Genomic DNA, 26,504 nt, shown 5'->3' with positions numbered 1-26,504 from the left:
AGTGCTACTCTGAGATGAAGAGGTTAGCACAGGAAAGGAATTCGTGGCGGGCCGCATCAAACCAGTCAGTAGACTGATGGCAAAAAAAAAAAAAAAAACATCCATCTCTGGAACAATTATCCAACATTTATTTGTTCCCACAGGTAGTGGCTCTCCCTGTTTTTATTCACCGTCAACCAGGCAGATGTATCAGGGAACAACTTCCCGTACTTTGTTCAGGTAGATCTCGTTGTATGTATGTATATGGCACTTGCCCCGTACGTCCTCCATTACTTGTTGGATGTACTCCAACCTGTGTCTTCCTATGAGTTTTTACCGTCCACGTCTCCCTCTAGTACCATGGAAGTTAATCCCTAACGTCTTTACAGATGCGCTATCATCCTGTCCCTTTTTCCTGTCTTCCTTTCTTCGCCGATTCTGCGAAGAACTTATACATTTCTTATCAGTACACATAATTTACAAGATACTTCAGTAGCATATCTCAAACGCTTCGATTCTTTTACTTTGCAGTTTCCTCACCTTACACGATTTACCACCATATGTTTGAGACTGGTGAACTTCTTTTCCCAAGGAAGGCCCACTATACCTCTGCTAAATTGCCTTTCGTGTCCTCCTACCTTCGTCCGTAGTTATTTTGCTTCAAAGGTAGCAGTCTTGTTCGTGATCACCCATTTAGATGTTAAACTTCTCGCTATCCTCATTTTTGCCACTTCTCATTACATTCGTCTTTCGTCGATTTAGTCTCAGTCCATATGCTTTACTCATTAGGCCATTCATTCCATTCAACAGATCCTGTAATTATTTTTTACTTTCAATGAGGATAGCAGTGTCATCAGTGAATCTTATCATTGATATCCTCCTCGATGAATGCCAGTCAATCCTTTTCCTGTTCCACTCGCAAACGACTGTCTATATGCACTCGTACGAGCTCTAATTTCTCTTCTGTTATCTTCGTGGTCCTTACGTAAAACGTACGTTGGCGGCCGTACAATCGCTCTGCAGTCCGTTTCGAAAGCCGGTTCTCTAAATTTGCTCAACAGTGTCCCTCCGAAAAGAACGTCGCTATCCCTCCATGGTTTCTCATTAGAGTTCCCGAAGCATTTCCGTAATACTTGCGTGTTGTTCGCACCTACAAGTAACAAATTTAGCAGGCCGCCTCTAAATTTCTTCGGTGTTTTCCTTCAGGCCGAACTGGTGTGGATCACGTACACTCAAGGAGCAATCAAGAATGTGTCAGAATAGTGTCTTATATGCAATCTCCTTCACAAATGAACCACACTTCCCTAAAATTATCCCAATAAACCGAGATCGACCAATCGCCTTCCCTATTACAGTCCTCGCATGTTCATTTCATTTCATATCGCTTTGCAACGTTACGCATAGATATATAATCGACGTGACTGCGTCGAGCAGCACACAACTAATGCTATAGAACGATCTTCACCAAGGCAAAACTGCTGGCTTCACCAGCCTTAATCCATTATTATCTACCTTCATTCTCCCCCTGACATGCAGCTCTCCAGCTCAACAACTACTGCTCTGCAGCGTAGGCAGTTTAGAAAAAAACGAATAGGCGTGGGTTAGTAGCAGAAGTGACGCTGTGAGGACGGGTCGTGAGTGGCTTTTGTAGCGGTCAGTGGGAATGAATGTTAGGCAACGTTCTGAGGTTTGAGTCCCTGCAGTGGCGATACTTCGTGTTTATCCATTATAGACATGGGACATGAAATTTAAATATGGAACTAATCATAGAAAAAAATTGTATTATGTTGTTACGAACGTGTGCAAATATCCTGGATGTCAACACTGAGGGTGTGGCTGCCTCACTACGTGAGACACTAGATGATAAAAATAAACACTGTTAGCTATGTGTGCATGAGAGAAATAAGACAGCTGGTATAACCATTTTGATTTTATGGCGGCGACCTGTCTTTTAGTGCAGAAACTTCCGGTGACAGCCGTACATACCCCGTCAGTCCAAAAAGTTTCAAGACTGGCTTAATAAAGAATTGAGAAAAGTTAAGATGGTGGTTTTAATGCTTCAGATGTCTTAAACAGTCTTCCCTCACTTGAGCACAATGCAGAGAAATTTTACACTACCGTGTGAAACTGTCGGACAAGTCATTTGTTTGGGATATTGTACAACTCCCCCGCCACACTGCCTTGAATATCGGCTATATCGTCGAAGTATGGACCCTTCATGTGAATTTCTTCTGTCGTTTTGTGGTAGGTTCGTCTTGATATCACAAAGTTTCGTTACTCGTGATGATTTTTGTCGGAAATATCCGCGTTTTGTGTTTTGGTTAAATTGCGGCAGGCATCCATGCATCTGTCTTTGTTCTGGAGTCAAGGTGAGTGGGACATACTTTGCACACTTTCCTCTCCTTGAAAATATTCTGGAGATTGTGCTGAACACTTGATTTAGAGACTCGATTTATGACATAACTACGCTGACACACTAGAGCCGCGAGCCCACTGCGTAACACTGCCTGCTCGCAACATGGTCGAACGCTCATCTGTTGTATAAAAGCTGGCAACGTAATTACTGCGCTGACGTCACTTCTGCGCCAGGAATAAAATCAGTTTCAGAACCTTTTGGACCGTCGGTGCAGCTATCATACACGGTTCCCATCCACAGTGCTTTATTCGTTTATTGATGTACTTCACATTTACTAAAAGTAAGTCAAGTGACACAGTGTTACCAAGACAAATTTTAGTGCATTGGTTATTGCCGGCCTCGTGTTGTTTACATCTATGAGCATCTGCATCTACATCCTTACTTTGCAAACTTCTGTCGAGTCCCTGACTGATGAGACTTCCCACTGTACCAGCTATTAAGGTTTCTTCCCGTTACGGTCACGTATGGAGCACGGAAACATTGACTGCTTGGATGCCTATCTGTGTGCTGGAACTGGTCTATTCTAGTCTTCGCGATGTGCACGGGAGAGATACGAGGGCGCTTTAGTACACTCCTAGATTCTTCATTTAAGCCTAGTTGTTGAAACTCTGTAAGTAGCCTTTAACGGGACAATTGTCGCCTATCTATAAGAGACAGGTAATTCGGGCTTTTCAACATTTCCGCTACGCTCTTCAGCGAGTCAAATAAATCCGTTACTATTCGTGATGCCCTTCTCTGTATACGTTCAATATCCCCTGTTGCTCCTATTTATTGGGTCCTACACACTTGAGCAATATTGTAGGATGCATAGCACCACTGTTTTCTAAGCAATTTCCTTTGTAGACTGATTGAATTTCCCTAGTATTCTACCAATCAACCGAAATCTGCCACCTACCTTTACACGACTGAGCATATGTATGTTAGTCGGTTTCAATTGTTACACCTAGGTGTTTGTGTGTACGAGTTGACCGATTACAACTGTGACTCAGCGAGTTTGCAGTTACGGGATACTACATTTTTGCTAAATACACAATCTTACTTTTATGAAAATGTAAGCAAATTTCAAATCTTTACACCATTTTGAAAGCTTATCAACATCTGACTGAACATTTGTGCAGCTGATTTCAAGCAGTGCTTCAAAACAGATAATTGTATCATCTGTGCAAAGCCCGAGTTGAGTATAAAGTATAAATATTGTCTGCAAGGACATTAATACACAAAACGAACAAGATGGATCCCAACACGCTTCCATCGGTCACGCCTGGAGTTACTTCTGTAAATGGCTCTCCATCCAAGATAACTGCTGCGTCTTCACTGTCAAGAAATCTTCAAAAATGGTTCAAATGGCTCTAAGCACTATGGGACTTAAGATCTGAGGTCATTAGTCCCCTAGACTTAGAACTACTTAAACCTAACTAACCTAAGGACATCACACACATCCATGCCCGAGGCAGGATTCGAACCTGCGACCGCAGCAGCCGCGTGGTTCCAGGCTGTAGCGCCTAGAACCGCTCGGCCACCTCGGCGGCAAGAAATATTCAAACTAACCAAAAATTTTGTTTCGTATTTCACAGAAAAGAATTTTTGTTAGTGATCGTTGGCATGGTATTGGCAAGGAGAACGCCTGAGACACCGCCAACTGTTCCGGATTGTGTTTTGCACGTACCTTGTATACCCCCTAAAATAAAACGCTCTAAGACATTTTGGCCACTACCCCTTGTTTCTCAGAAAACCATCCCTAAAATTCATTATGCGTAATCAACTCAAAATTGACGGGATAATAGAAGATCGAGAAGCAACTGCCTGGGGAGTCGAAGACGAGTTCAGTTCCTACAGGCTTCCTGTAGCATTTTTTAAATATATGTTTTCTACGTATCGAAATCGGTGGTGGCGATAGGGGGGAAAAACACTTTCGAAAACGAAAAATAAACTACAGAAAGCCTGTAGGAAGTTAACCCACATCCTGCGCTCCCCATCCAGCTGCCTCGGTCGCTCGGTCGGCGCTGCTTTGCTTCAAGGCGTTTACCTTACGACTACATACTACTCTGAAGAAAATATCTCAGAATATGTTCTAGGACTGCACAACATACAGATGTCGAAGGTTCTGGACGATAATGGTTAAAATATGGGGTAACTCAACTGCAAATTCTGTACTGAAGCTTACAGAGATAACACCGAGTCTAGTGACCTTTGGGTAGGTATCAGTATTTCTCAATTTGCTTAAACTCTGTGCATGGCCAGTGGCGTCTCTTGAAAAATTTCACCAATGTGGTACAATGTGGTGGCCAATAGCCCTTTGGCCTTCAAAGGTAATAACCGCAACTATATTGAATATGCTAACTGAAAGCATACAAACTGTTCGAATATATTTAAATTTTATAATTAATCGATTAACTTTGTGAGGAATAAAAGAAAAGGAAGAAAATTAAGGAACCAGAGGGAACTGAACTCAGGCCAACGAATCGCGTTGCGAGTCCATATACTTAACCGCTTTTCCCCCAAAACTTTATTTATCAAAATAATATTAAACAAATACATCACAGTAACACACGAACAAAATACTCTGTTTATGAATTGTTGGGCACATTATAACATATTACCACTTGACTCTTAAATGTGGTTAGTTGAGGAAATACACTTTCTGTTTGTTTCATCGGTGCCTGTGCGTCATCAACTTTTAATGTACACCCATTGGCGATGAAATGTCAGATTTCTGGACATCTGTTTAGACTTACCACATTAACTTTTATTCAGTTTTCTTATTTCTAGTCGATTTCAGTGAGTTACTTTTTTGTTACATAATCGTATGGCTACCGCGCCTGTTTGACATCCGTCGCTCGTATTTTCCTCATACTCTACACGTAACTCTTTAGAGTGTGGTTTACCTTTTCCTATTGCCCAGTCAGGCGAAATGTTCTAGGAACTTGAAAGGGGAAATTAACCTTCTTTTGTTAATATAGTTTGAAACAAATTTGGGAGCCTCGTCCTATGTGAACGTTTTAAATGTCACTTTCTCCTCCTACGATGTATTGGAAACGAGCTTCTTTAACAGGTAACTTAAAAAAAAAAGAAAAAAAAAGATTTCCACGTTTGCTGAATTAATTTTATTTGTACGCGGATAGTTTCAGGCTTTTAGGCCAATGTCAAGTGACTCTGTACTTCTGAAAGAGAAAACTGTCTCTTGCATAGTGAAATCTCAGCGTCTTTAAATTTCTTTTTTCCATTCGTTTTGGTTCAGCGATGCTGTCATGCTGGATGACAGCTTCACATTTAAATAGGTATAAAACATTTTTTAAACGTCAAGCCGTCAAACCAACAGGACAGCATTAGTGAACCAAAATGAACAGAAAACATAAATTTAAAGACCCTGATATTTCAACATGCAAGGCATAGTTTTCTCTTGCAGCACCACAAAATCACTTGAAAATGGCGTCATGAACAAATAAAATTAATACAGCAAATGCGGAAAATGTCACCTTCTTTTAATAAATTCATTGCTGTGCTACCCACTATGAAAAAAGAGAATCACACTAAATTTGCTTGTACACTCGCTTTTTCGACGATCATCTATAGTCTTTTGACTTATAAGAGTAGCAATCGCAACTAAACTGAGAATAGTAATTTTACATATATAAACTGAACTGTTTAAACGTATTTAAATTTTATAATTAATTGTTTTACATTGTAAGGAAAAAATCTAATAAAATTCATAGCAGTGGGAATCGAACCCAGGTCAAGGAATTACGAGTCGTCACAGCTAACCACTCACCCACAGAGCTGTTACTTCAACTGCTGCTAATAAACTCCTCATAATCTGATTTGATCCATTATAAATGGATAAACTCCTCATAATCTACACTTGGACAAAACGTTCGACGAAATTTCATAGAAAAATACTGAGCTGGTGTTATGAGCAACGTAGCACTTGTAACCCCAGAAGAAACGACGTCAGATCAGAGAACGTGTAGTCAAAAACGGACAGCTACGTACCTTCTCTGAGTTGATCGTAGCGTCGCTGGCCATCATTTCAGCACTCGACACTGGTTTCTAGGTATTAGAGAGAGAGAGAGAGAGAGAGAGAGAGAGAGAGAGAGAGAGAGAGAGAGAGCGAGCGCTACGAAACATGTTTTCATTCGTTTTACTTGCATCCCAGCACACGTTCAAAGAAAAAAGGCGTAGCGCAATTTCGGCTGGCATCCGAAGAGAAATGGCGTAATTTTAATGCGGCGTCCTGCTCGCATTGGAAGAGAGATATTTACAGTGTGCTGTAGTGCATTAGCACATGTTAACCGCGCATGACTACAGTAAAGTCCTCGGCACACGGGGCGAATTTGCAAACATTGACGTGGCGCTCAACGAGTCTTGCGACGTCACTTCCTGCTATTTCACGTTGAGGAGCCATTTCGTCATGTGAGACACAAAATAAGTTCTACGATATTTCGCGTGACCTGTCATGTAAAGTAGAACCAACAGGAAGCAAGAATGCTTCGTACATCGGAAGCAGAAAGTTTGAGACCCGCAAAAAGCAAGATGACGTATTGTGCATGTCGTGTTCAGCAGAAACCGATATTCGTTGGTTTTTAGGTTATATTTTAGACCCCATGATTATATGCTAAGCACCACCACATTTAATGTCACGAGAATGAATCGTTATTGGTATGATTTATTTTAATGAACTACGGCAAACGTCGTATTGGTGATTAAAGAATATTATTACCACGATATAACTCGTGAGTTTCAGAGTTTTAAGACAATGACACATTAAACATTTATGAAAAACGTGTCGTTCTTGTTAGGTTTTGTTATTATTAAATGTAAATTACTAACATATCGTCGATTAAATGGCTCTGAGCACTATGGGACTTAACATCTGAGGTCATCAGTCCCCTAGAACTCAAAACTACTTAAACCTAACTAACCTAAGGACCCCACACACATCCATGCCCGAGGCAGGATTCGAACCTGCGACCGTAGTGGTCGCGCGGTTCCAGACTGTAGCGCCTAGAACCGCTTGGCCACCCCGGCCGGCGTCGATTAAAGACTATAAAAGACTACAAGATACAAAACAAAGTCTACAACCTAGCCTAGTCTTTAGAGGCACCACATTACAAAAAAAAAAATGGCTCTGAGCACTAAGGGACTCAACTGCTGAGGTCATTAGTCCCCTAGAACTTAGAACTAGTTAAACCTAACTAACCTAAGGACATCACACACATCCATGCCCGAGGCAGGATTCGAACCTGCGACCGTAGCGGTCTCGCGGTTCCAGACTGCAGCGCCAGAACCGCGCGGCCACTTCGGCCGGCGCACCACATTACAGTGCAAGGATTAGGACGGTACAGGGTTTGAGTCCTGTTGTATCTAACTTTTTACTTCACCTTCACGGTTTTCGAAATGATTCTGTGCTCTTCTTACGAAATTAATTGAAATAATTTCTGTAATAGTTAATTTTAAATAAATATAACTGTGTTCTTTGTCAGGAGTCAGTTTGTTCGGTTTGGTGAACTTTTGTAAGCTGATGTCCTCGCTGATCCAGACATGTATCTTTCCTCTCCGTCTTGTTACATGTTAACGGATACTGAAGTTTCTATTCATGTGTACTACACACAGAATAACATAACTAGCATATGCACAAGGGAGTAAATTATGTTTTAACTGAGCTATCGTAGAAATTTTACGAGCGTCTGTTTTCGTGAACAAAAGTATTGTTTGTGAGCCAAATAAAGCCGACAACGCCGCTCGAGGGCGCTGAGAGTGCAAAATCACAACTAGCTCGTCACGTGACATGGGATACCGCGTTTGCTAGCAAGTCAACGTTGTCAGCCTCATCCTGTGTGCCGACTACTTATGGCCCATGCCTTACGCACAAGTGACGACAATGGAATGTTCATCATCGGGACTGTCGCCGCACGCACTTTACCGCATAGCCTCTCGGGCGACCTGCTACCTAAGGGTGGCACTCGCTGCCCGCAGCTGGCGGAATGGAAGCGGCCGACCTGAGTCCTCTCTGCCCTGCCCAGCTCCCAGACGTTAATTGCCTGCGGAGAAAAACAAATCACGAGTCCTCCTTCCCCTCTTCCCAGCCAGGCCCAGCACAGCTTTTAATTACGTGGAGGGGAGGGGGAGGGTGTGTCGGTGAGAGGCAGCTTTCAGCGAGCCTCCCCCTGAAGCGTGGCTGCGGCTGAAGCCTGCGTCTCGTCTCCGTTCTCTGCGGCCGCACTCGGGCAAATAACCAAACAAGTCGCGCGCGCTCAGGACTCCAGACGGAATAGCCAATGTCTGCAGCTTGCAACAACGCCGACGGCTAATTGGCAAAACAGCCTGAAGGGCTTCAGGTCGTCCGGAGCTTTAAGAGAGCAACTCCCGTTTTCATCAACGGCTTTCCACGCCCTTCAGAAAATATTTACCTCATGCCGTGCTACGTAAGGTTTCCAAAGAGCGAGGTAACGGCGTTTGGCGGTGACGAGCGATTCTGTCAGAAGTGCATTGCCAGACTGGGGAATGGCTTTCGGGGCGGTCAACATATCTTTGCGCGGACTTGGCTAAAGAGAAAACGCAACACTATCCGTAGGAATTTTACCTACCACAGTCATGGACCAATCTATTAGTCTATCTGCGGAAAAGCGTCTGTTTTCATTGTCTAAACTGTTTCTGTCTTGGAGGCCATCAACCCTTTCATGATTAAAATTTATTATTCATATATTTGAAAAATAATAGGTGAAAAACTGTCGTACTTTATGACGAATGATACACTTTAACTACCATAAAAAATTTAAGTTGACCGATTTTGAAAATCGCTGAAGTGGGGCATCCAAGAACCCAACTAGTTCCATGTTTTCAGATGAATCTAGGATTTTCAAAGTTAATTTTTAATTTTAGAATGGTTCAATCAGGATGGCAGTTGTGGAAAAAAATATGACAAATCACTACCAAAACCATTTAGTTTCCAGACAGTGAAACACATGAAGTAGGCCTATCGCATACAAGATTACATAACATTTGAAGATGTTCAAAAAATGTGTGTGAAATCTTATGGGACTTAACTGCTAAGGTCATCAGTCCCTAAGCTTACACACTACTTAACCTAAATTATCCTAAGGACAAACACACACACACACACACACACACACACCCATGACCGAGGGAGGACTCGAACCTCCGCCGGGATCAGCCGCATAGGCCATGACTATTTGAAGATGGCTTTGATTTGCCACACATCGATGTTTCCTACATTATATGAAGTTTTCTGTGACATATACGTCCCACTACATGCAAATTATGTACAAACCAGCTGTATTACTGAGGTCTGTGGTAATGGTTCTAAACAATGTCTATGACTTGTAAGAAAACACAATAAAATTAGTTACTTCAGACATTCTGGGGACGGAGAAGAAGGTGATATGGTTCATTTTCGTGAAACAGACGTACTGTGCCACCTATAAACACAGGCCGCCCCAGTTGATCGCTCACAGCCTTCTGTATGTCCATCCCGTGGTCCGTAGTATTTTGCTCCATGTTCCGGAAGCATCTCGCTTCATCGTAACACAATATGATATATAGGCGACCCAACGCTCAAAAGTGGGTACTACTTAAGTGGAACATGTGTGTCCCAACAACCACAAAAGGGTTAAATATTGCGGAAACCTACCTTCCATCATCTTCTTAATGTTCTCCGACTGCGTAAGCGCTCTGGAATCAGTATCTAAAGCTCAACGGGGCAAAAGGACAAATAAACGCACAAGTCCATGCCGCCCAATATGAATGTGTTAAGCGAGGGCAAACAAAGATGTTCATCATAATATGTTAAAGCTATTCGGAAGATATTGTTAATGCTTCAGCTACGAAATTCTATGGCGAGTAAAATTCTACGTGTTCCTAAAATTAGTTCTAGAACGTGTGGACGGTTAAAATGATGCTTCGTCGGTCGTGCAACTTCCTGTACCTTGAAACGGAAGAAGGTATTTCAGTATGGAACATGTGATTTGGCAAATAACCTCTTTAACAGTTTTACCTGTTTCGTAAATGAAAATGTGTTAGTTTCCAGTAGGTTGTCTCCGAAATGTATTTAGTTTGAGGCTGCCTTTTGATAATATTTCAGTATAATTTTATGTCACTTACTGATCGCTGGTGTGTAGTAGAGTAATAATGTAATGCTTTTAGATTTCAATAGGACATACTCGTATGTTCCTGGGTACCAAGTTGTTTCTTGCAACAGTTTTTTCATATTTATAAAAAAATTACTCTTCTTCACTTTCGTTATTTCAGAAAAAAACTGCAGCACGCAAAAAGTGAATGCCATCATTTAAAATGGCAGACTTTGACGTCAGGGCAGCCACAACTTGGATGTATAATTCTGAAAAGATGAAACCGCTTTAGCTGCAAGAATTTTATTTGTAGGCACAACCGGTTTAGCAGCATTTCATCTGCATCATCAATGCAGTCTGTAGAAATTAGTAGAAAAAGACTGATGTAACGTAACAAGAAATCATAAATAAAATGAAATAGCATATTCGGGATGAACATTCTCGCAAAATTGAGTCATGGTCAGATCGAAAAAAGAGAACAGGGTGACCCAGCGTCCATAATCAAAAAAAGTTTTACTGAGTAGTGGACTTCAAAAATAAAAGCACATAGAACGCTCCCGTGATACCTAGAAAGTAGGAAACTAATAAAAAAATTCCTACTAAGGGACTACTAGGTAGGTAAAATACTAATAAATTCCACTCGCCAGGAGTAACAGTATCTGGCGAGCTAGCGGAGTCGCCATATGCCAATGGTGATCAAAACACAGACCGCTCTCTTTCTTCGATCTGAACATGACTTGTTTTTGTGGATGGATTCATCCCGTATATGCTTTTTCATTTTAGTTATGTTTTCTTGCTTCCTTACACGAGTCTTTATCTACTGACGGGTAAAGATTGCAACTGATGATGCAGCTAAAATGCTACGAAAGCTGTCATGCCTGTAAATAAAGGACTTACAGGTAAAGCGTTCTTATCTTTTCAAAATTTAAAAACTGAATAACAAAATATATCAAACTTCTTTAACAGGGCTGATCAGAGGTCACAGTTTGAAAAGTGTTCAAAAGAACATCGCACTCTCCTACTAAGAAGAGCCGCAGAGCGCAAAAATTGTAGTGCAAGGCAGCGATTAGAATGTACAGGGCGAATCACCTAAAACTTGTACCGCAGACACTGCGGCAATGGAAAGTACTATTGATGTGCGGATTTCACAGAATGAATTTGTAGTCAGGCGCTCATATTGTTAGCCAACAAACAGCTTGTAATAATAGCTAGAAAGTGTATTTTTGTGCAAACACGAACATTAAAACAGGGTACTCCAGATGTATGGTCTATCTTGTTTAGTGATGGTTCAAATGGCGCTGAGCACTATGGGACTTAACTTCTGAGGTCATCAGTCCCCTAGAACTTAGAACTACTTAAACCTAACTAACCTAAGGACATCACACACATCCATGCCCGAGGCAGGATTCGAACCTGCGACCGTAGCGGTTGCGCGGTTCCAGACTGCAGCGCCTAGAACCGCTCGGCCATCACGGCCGGTGTTTAGTGATGAAGCCACGTTTACCAGTCATGGCCGGGTAAACCGCCGAAACATGCGCTTTTGTTCTGTTGAGTGTTCACAACCACCGTTGGCTTCTTCAGGTGGAATTCAGCGTACATGGAGTGAGGGTAGTGAACCATCAGCTCATAGGCCCGTTTTTCATAGTCGGAACAATGAACACATACACGCATCTCCACCTGGTAACACACGAGCTTCCACGGATGCTAGAAGACGTTCTTCTGCACAATACGAGGAACCTGTGGTACCGACATGATGGCTGTCCAGCGCGTAGCGCACAAAGTACGACAGTTTTTCTTCACGAATTGTTTTCAAATCGTTGGAATGGAAACAGAGGACCTTCATCTTGGCCCGCCCATTCCCCGGATTTGACGCCTATAGATTTTTTTCTGTGGGGAAAGTTGAAAGACGCTGTCTGCAGGGGCATACCAACTACACCCGATGATGTGCAACGACATATTACTGCAGCCTGCTCGGGTGTCTCGGCTGTAATGCTAGCACGCGTGCAGCAGTCGTTCCATACTAGACTGGAAGCTTGTATTGCGGCTGCCGGTGATCGTTATGAACACAACCTGTGATGGTCAGTTGTCTCGTTACTGGTCAGAATCCAGATAACTAGTGCATTCCCTTGTCTAGTTCTTTAGCGTATGTTACCAAAGGCATTGTACAAGGGTTGGTGTGCCAACTTTTCAAAGTATGAGACCTCGTGAACGACTGCTATTAGAATCCTGCAACAAACAGAACCGCCATTCTGACTTAGCCTACAACTAGTCTGTTAATGTCAATGGGCATAGTTCCATAATGTTTCAGCAAGAAGTACACTTTCTATGTACACTGAGGAGCCAAAGAAACTGGTACACCTGCCTAATATCGTGCAGGGCTCACGTGAGCACGCAGAAGTGCCGCAACACGATTCGGCATGGCCTCGACTAATGTCCGAAGTAGTGCTGGAGGGAACTGACACCTTGAATCTAGTAGGGCGCTCCATAAATCAGTAAGAGTACAATGGGTTGGAGATTCCTTCTGAACAGCACGTTGCAAGGCATCCCAGATATGCTCAATAACGTGCATATTCGGGGAGTTTGATGGCCAGTAGCAGTGCTTAGACTCAGAAGTGTGTTCCTGGAGCCACTATGAAGGAATTCTGGACGTGTTGGGTGTCGCATTGTCCTGCTGGAATTGTTCAAGTCTGTCGGAATGGGCAATGGACTTGAATGGATGCTTAAATTATGTCACATGTCAGAGTCGTATCTAGAAGTATCAGGGGTCCCATATCACTCCAACTGCACACGCCTGACACCATTACAGAGCCTCCACCAACTTTAACATGCAGGGTACATGGATTCATGAGGTTGTCTCCATACCCGTACACGTCCACCCGCTCTCGATACAATTTTAAACGAGACTCGCCCGACCAGGCAACATGTCTCCGGTCATCAACAGTCCAATGTCGGTGATGACGGGCCCAGGCGAGGCGGAAAGCTTTGTGTCGTGCAGTCATCAGAGGTACACGATAGGGCCTTCGCCTCAGAAAGCCCATATCGATGATGTTTCGTTGAATGGTTCGCAAGCTGACACTTGATGGTCCATCATTGAAATCTGCAGCAATTTGCTCTTCAAAATGTTCAAATGTGTGTGAATTCCTAAGGGACCAAACTGCTGAGGTCATCGGTCCCTAGACTTACACACTACTTAAACTAACTTAACGCTAAGAGCAACACTCACACCCACGCCCGAGGAAGGACTCGAACCTCCAGCGGGAGGGGCCGCACGATTAGTGACATGGCGCCTATAACCATGCGGCGTCCCGTTGTTGCAGGATCTTTTTCTGGCTGCAGCGATGTCGGAGATTTGATGTTTTACCGGATTCCTGATATCCACGGTACACTCGTGAAATGGTCGTACGGGAAAATCCCCACTTCATCGATACTTCGGTGATGCTTTGTCCCATCTCTCTCGCGCCGACTGTAACATCACGTTCAGACTCACTTAAATGTCGATAACCTGCCACTGTAGCAGCAGTAACCGATCTAACAGCCGGCCTCGGTGACCGAGCGGTTCTAGGCGCTACAGTCTGGAACCGCGTGACCGCTACGGTCGCAGGTTCGAATCCTGCCTCGGGCATGGATGTGTGTGATGTCCTTAGGTTAGTTAGGTTTAAGTAGTTCTAAGTTCTAGGGGACTGATGACCATAGATGTTAAGTCCCATAGTGCTCAGAGCCATTTTTTTTGTTGATTGGCTAACAATAAGAACCTCTACCTAGCAAGCCATTCTGTGAGAACCCCACTCAGTAGCACATTCCATTTCCGCAATCTTTGCAGTGCAAGTTTTAAGTGATTCACTCCCTATAGACGGAGCAACTGAGGGTATTTGGTGTGAGACTCTATAATGAAGCTGTTGGCACAGGAGAGGTGATCGTAGCAGGCAGCCTCAAACCAGTCAGAAGACTGGCTCTGAGCACTATGGGGCTTGACATCTGAGGTCATCAGTCCCCTAGAACTTAGAACTACTTAAACCTGACTAACCTAAGGACAACACACACACCCATGCCCGAGACAGGACTCGAACCTGCGACCGTAGCAGTCGTGCGGTTCCAGACAGTAGCGCCTAGAACCACTCGGCCACCCCGGCCGGCGTCAGAAGACTGACAGAGGAAAGGCCTTATTACACAAAACACAGTAGTCACCAATGCCGTCACAATCATTTTCACTACTGCAGAGCTGTCTCGGCTCCCCTGGATCGTGCCCACCGCGGTATTCCAGCCGCCCGCTGCCAGAGTCCCAGAGACGCTGAATATTAAACGGAGCGCCAGACAGCCAGGAGGCAGCGGCGCCGCGGCCGTGACAGAGCCCACCCACCGCCTCTGTGGCAGGCCGGCGCCGGCGTCTGCAGCACAGCGCGTCGCCGTGTAATTGCATTCCCTGCCGGCGTAATTATGATAATGCACGGAGGCGGCTGACACGGCGACAGCCGGAAGCCGGAACACGGGAGCAGCCGAGGGGGCGGGCGGGCGAAAAGCCAGATTCGCTTCCTTCAGGGCCAGCAGCTGCGGGCGATTTGGGTGTGGGGGCGTGGTCGCGTCGCTGAGATATTACGAGCACACTGCACAATCAAAAGCTAAACGCCCCGTCCACGTCCAGCTCAGTACAGACGGCCCAAAGAGTAGTGGCGTTGAAGAATGAACCGCGCTGGGATTTCTTTTGAAGATGCGTGTTCAAAAAATAACGGGAATTTCGAAATGTTTCTTGTTGTATTACTCCGATTCACGAATAAATCATCTTAATAGCAACCTTGGTAGCATTAATGTAGATATAAAACAAAAGATTTAAAAAATAAAGATCAATTAAAAATTATAAAAGGAATTAACTCAAGTTCCAAGGGATAACTTTCATCTTACGTTACTAGATATGTTGCTGCCAGCCTCGGAATAACTCGAGGTTTGCTGACTAACTACAACGATACCTACTTCTAAACCTATTGTTACTATACTATTCTACATCACCCACACTGCTATGTGCGTGCCACGGTAATCCTCGAGTCTACGCATACCTGTGTGAGTGACCACAGCATTGTTCCTTTCCTTGTTCTTTTTATTTTTCTTGAAATTTCTCTTACATAGTGAGCCGTGGTAAAATTTGCTCTTTTGAAGACGTTGAGCGGTGGTAAAATTTGCTCTTTTGAAGAGCGCGCCGCAGCGCGTAGTGTAAAGCAGTCACCCTCCGTTCCCCCAAAACACTCTCCAGAACCGTCCGCTGCCAGCCGCTTCAACGGACGCAGGAAGGCGCGCCGATCTCCCGTCTCGCGGCGTCGCAGCTCGCCCCGGCCAGACCGATGTCGTGTCGGCCGCGAAGCCACTATCCCTCGCTATACGGCGCGGCCCACTGGACTCATGTGGCGACCTCACATCCGCCGACGCTTAAGGCGGACAAGTCATCTTGTGTCTCAGTGCGCGACCGACCAACCGATCGATCCCACCGCCAATGCCCATTGCCTGAACAAACTCGAGCAGACTGGCGGCCTAACACATACTAGCACTCCGGACGACAGACACACTGACTGCCTCACCAATGCGGACGAAAGACAGACTGACTTGGCTGACCAACTGACCAGACTCGCCTAGACTGACAGACTCAGACTCACTCCGCCTGACCAACTGACTAGACTCGCCGAGACTGCCAGACTCAGACTAACCTGCCGAGTTTTTTTTTTTTTTCATTTATTGAATTTCAATTCCCCCCAAAGGGGGCGGGCTGGCAGCAGCTTAGTACGCCGCTCTTCAGCCGACAGATTTTGTGACAAAGATCGAGAGAACAAATAATAAAAAACAGGCGATAAAATCGGAGACTTAGAGAGTAACAAGGCGAAAAGAAATCGTGGAACTTAAAACTATAACACAGGGATGATGACGCTAATAAAAATAGATACGAAGTAGACAGGGAAAACAATAGACAATTAAAAAAAAAAAAAAAAAAAAAAAACACGGCGACAGTCTGGATTCTGTTCGCAAAGGAAATAAAATTCACACCGAGCGACAGCATGGTTTCTGTTCGCAACACGAGAAAGACAAACAACACTGAATAGTCACTGGAACACTGCACTAAAAAGTTGGAAATGTGACACCACAGTCGAGAGCAGGCGGGGGGAAACTGGACAGAAGAAGGGAAAACAAAAAAGGGGGGGAAAGGAGAGGAAAAGCGAAGGGGGGAGCCGGGAAAGGAGCTGAAGGAGGATGAGGACCCATAAGAGGGGTGGGGGGCAGACGCGACAGGGAGTGGGGTAGGCAGAGGAGGGGAATACAAAAGGACTGGGGGGAGAAGGGAGGTAGGGAGAGGTTTAGTGGGGAGAAAAACAGGACAGAAGGGGGGGAGAGGGAGCCCAGGGAAAGGACAGAGGAAAGGAGGGGGATTGAGGATCAGAGTTGATAGGAAGGATAAATGGAGGGAGAGAGGGCATCATCCGGGAGGGGGAGGTGACGGAAGCCACCTTGGGAAAGGAGATGGAGGGTGTAGAGATGGAGGGTAGGGGGGACACAACGGTGAAGACGTGGCAGGGGGCGGGGACGGGAGAGGAGAGGAGCAACCAGGGGGTGAGGGGGTTCAAGACGGCGGGAGGTGTAGAGGATGCGGATATGTTCGAGGAATAGGAGCAGATGGGGGAAAGGAATGAGATCATAGAGGATCCGCGTGGGGGACGGGAGGCGGATACGGAAGGCGAGGCGGAGTGCATGACGCTCAAGGATCTGGAGGGACTGATAGAATTTGGGGGGGGGGGCAGATATCCAGGCAGGACTGGCATAACAGAGGATGGGACGGATGAAGGATTTGTAGGTGTGGAGGATGGCAGAGGGGTGCAACCCCCATGTCCAGCCAGAGAGGAGTTTGAGGAGTCGGAGGCGGTTGTGGGCTGCCTGCCGAGCTCATAGCGCCCCTTAAATACACGTGAGCACACAACTTTTCCCCTTTCCCACCAGAGGGAGACACCAAAGCTGCGATAGCCACAGCGGCGCCACCGCCAGAAACGGAGGGTGACTGCTTTACACTACGTGCTGCGGCGTGCTCTTCAAAAGAGCACATTTTACCGCGGCTCACATAGATTTGTGTGTCTCTCGCATTATCTAAAATGTTTCCTCAGTTGTAGATAGTGAAAAAAGGAAAAGGATAGAAACACTGCTATGGACGCCCATGCTGTTATGCGTAGTCTCTAGAACGTACCTGTGTGGGTGTTTTAGAACAGCGTAGCAACAGTAGGTTTAGAACTAGGTATGGTTGTAGTTAGTCGACAAACCTCGACTTATTCCGACATTACGTTACATATCTAGTAACGTAAGGTGAAAGTTATTCACTTGGAACTTGAGTTAATTGCTTTTACGTTGTTTTTTAAATTGATTCTTATTTTTCCATGTGTTCTGTTCTATTTTTACACTAATATTACCGATGGCTGCTGTCAACATGATTTATTACTCGTTTCTTGTAGTGGACATTTTCGCAGCAGCTGTATATAAATTGCAGTTCTTTAAAAGAAAATGCCTTTTTTGCATGCTGCTCATCGAAATTTTTATTTTTATTTAAGCACCCAGACGCATTTCGAGTTTTTTTACTTGGCATGTTCAGTGGGTGTTATGAAATATTACATGATTTGTCCATTTTTACACATAGGTTATGGTTTCACATCTAGGTTATACATTTAAAAACAGTTCCTTATCGTTTTTTTATGAAATGGAAAGGTACTTACAAGTAATTCTAATTCATTGCATCTAAGAAAACTGCTTTTTCTCATCTGGCAACCAGGTGGACATCTTACAGTTCACTTTCAGTTTACTGTTTACGCTACACATCATTGTAACTGCCATCTTTTTAATACAGAGTTCCATTTGTTTTTCTAAGTGTTACCAACACACACACACACACACACACACATTCACAAAACAGTTGAATGCAGAAAACTGAGAATGTTGGTGAGATATGAAGGTCATGCTCAGTGTATGCTTTGATTTTACCGGCATAGTGCACCGTGGCTTCTTGCAGAAGGTCAAACAATAAGTTAGGAGTATTATTTACAAATTGCGTGAGGCAATGCCGCCCTTGTTTCTGGCGAAACAGCTCATGGCATTTGCGCTACGATAATGCCAACTGGTCTCTCTCTCTCTCTTCGTCGCTTATTCGTGGCTTTATGGCAGAAAACAATACTGCAATAATGTCGCAGCCTCCATATTCGACAAAGATTTTTCTGTTCCCAATAATAAATGAAACTTAAAAGAGTCATCGTTTAGAAGCATAAATGAGGTTAATAGTGTGTCACTGAGACAGCTAAAAGCATTCCTGAGATCGAGTTGTAGGAGTGTTTCGGGGATTGGAAAAACGCTTGTAAAACAATGTAATGTATAAGGAGGAATACTTCGAAGGGGGTAACATTGCGTAGACCAGGCATGAGCAATGTTTGGCGATCCGCGGGCCTGATTCATATAAACTCGCGGGCCGCCTCGCCAAGTGACGCGACAGCAGCGCTTTTTGTGCATAAAGTGAAAACTGTAGCGTCAGTGACGTTTATGTTTATGGGGTATCAATATTAATGTTACCCTACTGCAATTGTTAAAATCAGCACATTTCGCGAGTAGTCGATAATTTTCGTGCCACTGTTGCCTACCACCAAAGTCTGCTCTCTATCAGGGTGTAACACAGACGTAGGCAGTACGTAACGGGTGTGTGCGCGTATGATCCAGAAGCGAAAATAGTTTTCCCCGCACCCCTTCAAGGAAGTGAACTATTTGCTAAACTCTCCGCTCCTGTGTTGAGTACATTGGCCGTAACTTCGCATTCAGACTGGAAACGTGTTTCTCTTTGTTGTTCAAATCCGGCGGCGCGAAGTAAGCAAAACTGACACTGGTCTACGTCATTAGTTGCAAACCTGAGATGATCCGAGCGTTGGCGGAAATATACCAAAACAGACCCCGGGCGGAGTGTAATGCGACCGAAGCACCGTTTTTATATCAAATAAATACAGGTGTATTTTACAACAATTTTATTATTATGTGAAAGCATATGTGTCACAATAAAACCTGCGCTGGCAGCACTCGAGAACCAAGCAAAATGATCTACTACGAACGTCAATTTGTTGATATATGTATACACCTAGGGTATTGCTTCCGTCGGTTTCATTGAGAAAGTGAAAAATTGAGAGTTGAAAAAGGAGGTAGGCAATGTGCTCCAGTTTCACCGAGACTGTTATAGGCAGCTTTGGAAGCAGTCTTCAGATCACCGAACTGGGATGATGAAGGAAGATACATAAAACGGATCTTATCTGAACCGTTTTCGATTTGCAGATGACACTGTTTTGTTAGCTTCGGATCCAGAAGAATTTTAGCCAGGGGTGGAGGCAATGAACACAGCAAGTATGGAAATAGGACTGAAGACTCATTACACTAAGACTAAAATAAAGTACAATCAGCCCATAGCAATACAGCAAAGAGTAATTGTGCAGTTACAGAAACGTTTAACTAATGTGTACATGTAGGACAAATTAATACAACAAGCTAACGGGCACTTAGAGAAAAACGCAGGGACATGAAAATGGCTTGGATTCGTCTGGAACAGTGAAGAGAAGCAACGTCTCTACAAGGAGACTTCGTCTTCGTCCCTGCATTACCATTAGTATCTGTGTCAGCGTTATTCTCGATTTGATTATTGTATAACAAAGAAATTACTGTCTTCGGACGAATTGGGTCATTTTCAGGTAAAAAAAAAAAAAATTACACGAGGCGGTTGTTGCTACCGGCGTTCGATGTTGTGTGTCGTTGTAAAGACACCCTCCTGTGTATAATTTCAGGCCTGAAGATGGCCTAATTTAGCTGAAACCGATGACAAAAATTGAACAAAAATTGAACAAAAACGTGCTTTAGACTATACGAACGCAAAGTTTCGTGGCGATGTACAGGGTGAGTCACTAACTATTGCCTCCTAGAATACCTCCGAAAGTATGATAGCAGCTGAAAAGTTTGTGGAACAAATATTGCATGGGACAACGGGGGCCATAATATGACGTTTGTTTTTTGTTGCTACGTGGGGTCGCTTCAGAGATATGAAAGTCAACTTTTTTTTTAATGGGGTGCTATAGTTTGGTACCTATTTTCTGACAGAGGCTATCGAGACGAATCCAATGATGTGTAACAGTAACGTTTTTGAATATCAACGAAGGTCACAAAGGTGGCATGAACGTCCATCTACAGAAGGTGTTCGAAGTGATGACCATTGGTATCAATGCAGTGCTGCAATCTTCTTATCATGGATTGTGTGGTATTCCTTATCACATCGGCACTTATCGAAGCACATGCTCTGACGATTCTCCTCTTCGTATAACGTCCAAATAGTAAATATTCGCCGAATACAGCGTATCCATCTAACGTGCCATTGACATGTGAACACCTTTCGACGATTTCGCAACACAACACTAATAGTAACGGTAAGACTAGTATCGTCGATTCAGGCGAATGTGAATGATATATTCATTCGAAGAAAAAGTCGTTATGCTTCTCGTTTACGGAGAGTGCCGAGAGCTAGAGACTCATACGCTGAAAGATAACCTCAACGTATTCACCCTACACGTCGTTCATTTAAATATGTGTATGAAAAACTGAAAACAACTGCATCTTTAACGCATCGGAAACATATCCGGCAAAGGAAAGTTACTAACGAGGAAATGGAAATTGGTACTCTTGCCACTGCGATTCGAGATCCTTAGTTCGCGTCACATTGCCAGGGAATCTGGCCTGAGCCAGAGTATTGTTGTTCGTGTTCCGCATCGCCATAAATATCATCCTCACCATACCAGTCTCCACCAAGAATTAACTGGTACGAATTGTATGCGTCGCATTCAATTCTCCCGATGGGCTAACTTCAGATTCAGAGGGATGACACATTTATTTATTTGATTTTATTTGCTGACGAGGCTACAATCACGAACCATGGAAATGTTAATTTGCATAACATGCATTATTGGGCAACAGGAAATCCATGTTGGCTGCGGAAAGTTGCACACCAAAAACCGTGGTCGGTGAATGTACGGTGTGGGATTCTGGAGGACAGAATTATAGGCCCCTATTTCATCGAAGGAACTATTAATGGTAGGAAGTACACCACATTCCTGCTAGGAACATTAGGTCTGTTACTGGAAGAAATACCTTTAGGAACAAGGAACAGAATGTGGAATCAACACGATAGGTTTCAGGCACATTTTTCGCTGATGGCTAAAAATGAGTTGCAGAGACAATTTCCAAATTGTTGGATGGGACGCGGAGGAGATGTGTCGTGGCCGACTCGTTCGCCAGACTTGACACCTTTGGATTTTTTCTTGTGAGGATTCGTAAAAGACATAGTTTATAAAGACGCTCCAACTCCACCTGAAGATATGCGAGAGCGAATTGTCAGAGCACGTGCTTCGATAAGTGCCGATGTGATAAGGAGTACCACTCAATCCATGGTAAGAAGACTGGAGCACTGCATTGATACCAATGGTCATCACTTCGAACACCTTCTGTAAATTGAAGCTCATGCCACCTTTCTGACCTTCGTTGATCTTGAAAGACGTAACTGTTACACATCATTGGATTCGTCTCGATAGCCGCTGTCAGAAAATAAGAACCAAACCATAGCATCCAATTAAAAAAAAAAAAAAAAAAAAAAAAACCAAAGTTGACGTATCTCTGAAGCGACCCCACCTAGCAACAAAAAACCAACGTCATATTATGGCCCCCGTTGTCCCATGCAGCTTTTGTCCCACAAACTTTTCAGCTCTTATTCTCGCTGACAGTAGTTAGTGACTCACCCTGTATACTAATAAATATCGCCGGCCGAAGTGGCCGAGCGGCTCTAGGCGCTACAGTCTGGAACCGCGCGACCACTACGGTCGCAGGTTCGAATCCTGCCTCGGGCATGGATGTGTGTGAGGTCCTTAGGTTAGTTAGGTTTAAGTAGCTCTAAGTTCTAGGGGACTGATGACCTCAGAAGTTAAGTCCCATAGTGCTCAGAGCCATGTGAACCATTTTTGAACTAATAAATATCAATAAAATTCTCTCGAGCTTCCAGCCGCGTCAAGTGGTTTAAAATTCACACGCTTTCGACGCACTACTCCTCGGCCATCGTCAAGTGGTGACTGTCTTCTCGTTGCTACTGCCGTCCTTATATAACCGCGCTGCCTGCGGTGACGTGACTGGTGCTCGGTCCAGCATCATATATGATAATGTTTTCGTTGTGCCCCCGCTTCAACGTTTCGATGGCCGGGTTCCAGACTGTGTTTAGTTGGAGGCCACCGTCCTTACTGAGCATGTTGTCATAAATTTTTATCTCGACTGCTTCTTTTATCACGCTATCCTACCTCCCAGTCCGTGTAGTAACGGATGTCTCGTCAAATGCAATACCATGCCCGTTATCTGCAGCATGCTCTGGTACCGTTGTTTCCTCAGGGTACCGAAGACGAAAACAGTTTTCGTGTTCTACACAGCGCTGTTCAACAGTGTACGCAGTCTGTCCAACACAAAAGTGTCCACATCCACACGGTTTTTATATACTCCAGGCCCTCTGAAGCCTACATAGTCTTTCACTAGCCTCATGAGTTTTGAATTTTGGTGAAGCCCTGAATACCGTGTCGATTTTGTGCATGTTTAGGAGCCGGCTGGACTTTCCCGTTACTAAACCACAGAATGGTAAAAACGTAGGCTTCTTCGTGTTGTCCTCGAGAGCCTTCTGCTTACCTGTCTTCAGAAAGATGGCTTACGAAATTTGGCGGTGGTTGTACTAGTCATTTTCGTTGAATGCTACACGTAAGTGTGTCATTTCCTTCGGCAAGCTTCCAGCATCTGAGACAGCATTCGCTCGATACACCAACGTCCTCAGACAACAATCTGTGGCGGTTGGTAGTAGCTGCTAGAGTATAGATATCGGTCCGTGTGGATGAGTTTCCGATAAACACTGTGGCTAAGAACCCATTTGCTTTACGTCATACCATTGTCGACAGTAGTACCCTTACAAGGGCTGCCCGTTTCATAAAATCGCGAAATAGGGGAGAGAGTTTCGCGGGTATTTGATAAACGAATTAGGGTGGCAACCACTAAAACTAACGTGTTTGTATTTTGCGGGGAGATCTTTTCACGCCATCACAATCACCGACTGACTCCTCCGAATGGCAAAATATTTTGTTGACTCTCTGCTGCATAGTCAGAAATGACGATCATGGGAAAATAAGTGAAATAACATCTCGTACAAGGAAAACTCAGATGGTCATTTCATGCTTTTTGAGAGTGGAACGGTCGAGAAACTTAAGTGTGAATGTCAGAGTAATCATTGAGATGTAGATATAGACAGATGTGAGATTATAGTATAATTAGTGTTAATTAAAACCCATATAAATAGAACTTTCAGTTATCTGTTAGTGGATTTCCTAAGATGCGTACTAGTACATCTTTGAACAAGTAGTAAGCATTGTCTGCTGCTAAAAAGTCACGGCACATATTAATGAGATTCCAGCTGTCACTTGCTAACGAGATACCACACACGCCACGATCCCGCTCTTTCGTTCTCGGCCGTTCTGGCTACATGTTAGTGTGGAGGGGGCGTAGGGGGAGGCGGAGAGAATGGGGAACGAAGTTTGGAAAGGGGGGGTGGGTTGTCACGCAAGTAATCAGACAGCCGAGCAGCGCGAGTGCAGTAATTAGTGGCGAACTCAGCACGGGCCTGCTACCTGTGTTGTCCGCAAGTAGTCTGTATATGCGATGAAAGGAGGGGGGGGGGGGGGGGAGTAGGAACAACAACAACGGGCAGACTGTAGCGAGTACCAGCCGACAGCGCTCTGCTTGCCGAAGCACACTGAGACAGCCTGACAATAAAAAGCCGGGAGCTCCTCCCAACACTGGAAACATGAGTGTTCGGACTGACGTTAGTGTATGATGAAGGCCTCAGAAGCCCCCACTGAGATTTCTATAAGTATGATTATTTTTCATAATTGTTACGTTTATTCTGAAAACTTGCTGTTATACACGAATGAATATATTCTTGTATCTTAGGAGAACATTAAAGAAAAGGCTTGGACAAATAAATTTTATTGTTTTGGCTTATGCTACCTTATATTAGCATTTATATAAACTAGGAATTGCACATAAGTGAAGTAGAAGCCAAATAAATATGCGTAACGCATCCATATATATAACAGGTAAAGAAAACGGCGCCGGCCGTTGTGGCAGAGCGATTCTAGGCGCTTCAGTCCGGAACCTCGCTGCTGCTGCTACAGTCGCATGTTCGAATCCTGCCTCAGGCATGGATGTGTGTGATGTCCTTAGGTTAGTTAGGTTTCAGTAGTTCTAAGTCTATGGGACTGATGACCTGAGATGTTAAGTACCATAGTGCTAAGAGCCATTTGAACCATTTGAAAGAAAATGGCTAAGATGCACATTAAATAGACACAAAAAAATTAAGCTACACAGCATGTTATCCAAATAAAGATCAGACTGTCTGTCACAAAAGGTCTTCACATTACTGAAAACAAACTTCACTAACAAGGACACTATTCTCACTGCATACATTGTTAAAATATTTTGAAGAACACTGAGCAATTTTCCTTTCTAATTCAAGTGAACACAGAACGCATCTTCGTGTGGGCATTTTTCTTTTCTGGATGATATTCATTTCATGGCCCCTTTTGACGCCACATTTATTAATGATTGTAGGACTTTTCTTCGCCAATTAGGAGTTTCGAACATGAATTCCATATGCGGACGTATAAGTTCTAGAGCCAAATCTTTCAAGGAAATCCTCCTTTTCTGTGATTTTCCATTGTGATATTCTGGATGTTGATTTGTGAATAAATAGCAAGCATTTACAGCTGTAACATCCATTGCAATAGCCCATAAAGCAATCGGCCTTTTCCTTGTCTGTCTTTTGCAAGTACGTACCTTTTAGTCAAGAGAATAAACAACTCATTTTGCTTCGTTATAAAACAAAATTATGTCTGGTTTCTCTTTTCTGTGAGTTTCATTAACTGTGGCGTCGCAGTGCATGGAACTTAGCGGCACCACACTCTATTTGTTTTTGGCCCGTAGCTCATAATAATCAATCATCTATGTATCCAAATGTTGAAGACGGAACCTCTCATGTCTTACATGGTTTCATTTCAGGTGGAATTTGTTGTTTGTTATGGCGAAGAGTACCGGCTGCAGTAATTATATTCTTCAGTAAATCTTGAAGCTGGGAAACGCTGGTGAAGTAGTTGTCCATCGTTATAATGGCTGAGCTTCCTCTAAGCGTCTTTGCCACGATCTTTGCCACATGACCCGCAACATTAGCTTCACGAGTGTGATCTGGATGTTTTCCTGAGTACACCAGTTCATCTGTAGCGTATGATGTCGAAGAGACGTAGAGCCAGAATATCTTTATTCCATATTTTCCTGAGTTGCTTGAAATAAATTATAGAAATCTGCAACACCCTCTGAAAGACGCTACCCGCTCTACTGTTGTGGAGTTCTCTCCTTGTTACGAATAGTTCCCACACACTGCAGAAAGCTGCCTTATGATCTTGGCACCTAGCTTGTCGGTTGCGTCTATCGTCGAACCTTGCTGCTCTCCTTGTTTCTTCAAACCTGTTTATAGAAAAAAGACACATAAACAGGGTTACCAGTTTTTTTTTTGGTCATCAGTCTACTGACTGGTTTGATGCGGCCCGCCACGAATTCCTTTCCTGTGCTAACCTCTTCATCTCAGAGTAGCACTTGCAACCTACGTCCTCAATTATTTGCTTGACGTATTCCAATCTCTCTAGCAAGTAAGCTTACTAATACTAGAATTAGAAGCGTAAATGCTGCTAATACTAACAAATGTAATGTAGATTGAAGACCCACTTACGCATAAGGTGGTGGGTTAAGATGTAAGAAATAATTGGATAGAATAAAGATTTAAAAAAAAAAAAATCTCTGTCTTCCTCTACAGTTTTTGCCCTCTACAGCTCCCTCTAGTACCATGGAAGTCATTCCCTCGTGTCTTAGCAGAT

General features: G+C 43.9%; 1 protein-coding gene across 1 annotated transcript in view; it reads right to left on the bottom strand.

Annotated features, from left to right (window-relative positions):
• The window catches only part of LOC126481872 (mucin-2), a 265,151-nt gene that overhangs the window by 144,861 nt on the left and 93,786 nt on the right, over nt 1-26,504 (bottom strand). The window contains exon 3 of the mRNA XM_050105831.1: nt 14,628-15,061. Coding sequence (XP_049961788.1) covers nt 14,628-15,061 — 434 coding nt within the window. The remainder of the gene's footprint in view (nt 1-14,627; nt 15,062-26,504) is intronic.

Source organism: Schistocerca serialis, chromosome 5 (assembly GCF_023864345.2).
Source record: "Schistocerca serialis cubense isolate TAMUIC-IGC-003099 chromosome 5, iqSchSeri2.2, whole genome shotgun sequence".
In the NCBI taxonomy this organism is placed as follows: domain Eukaryota; kingdom Metazoa; phylum Arthropoda; class Insecta; order Orthoptera; family Acrididae; genus Schistocerca; species Schistocerca serialis.
The sequence above is the reverse complement of the archived record's forward strand: the minus strand, read 5'-3'. Positions and strand labels throughout refer to the sequence as shown.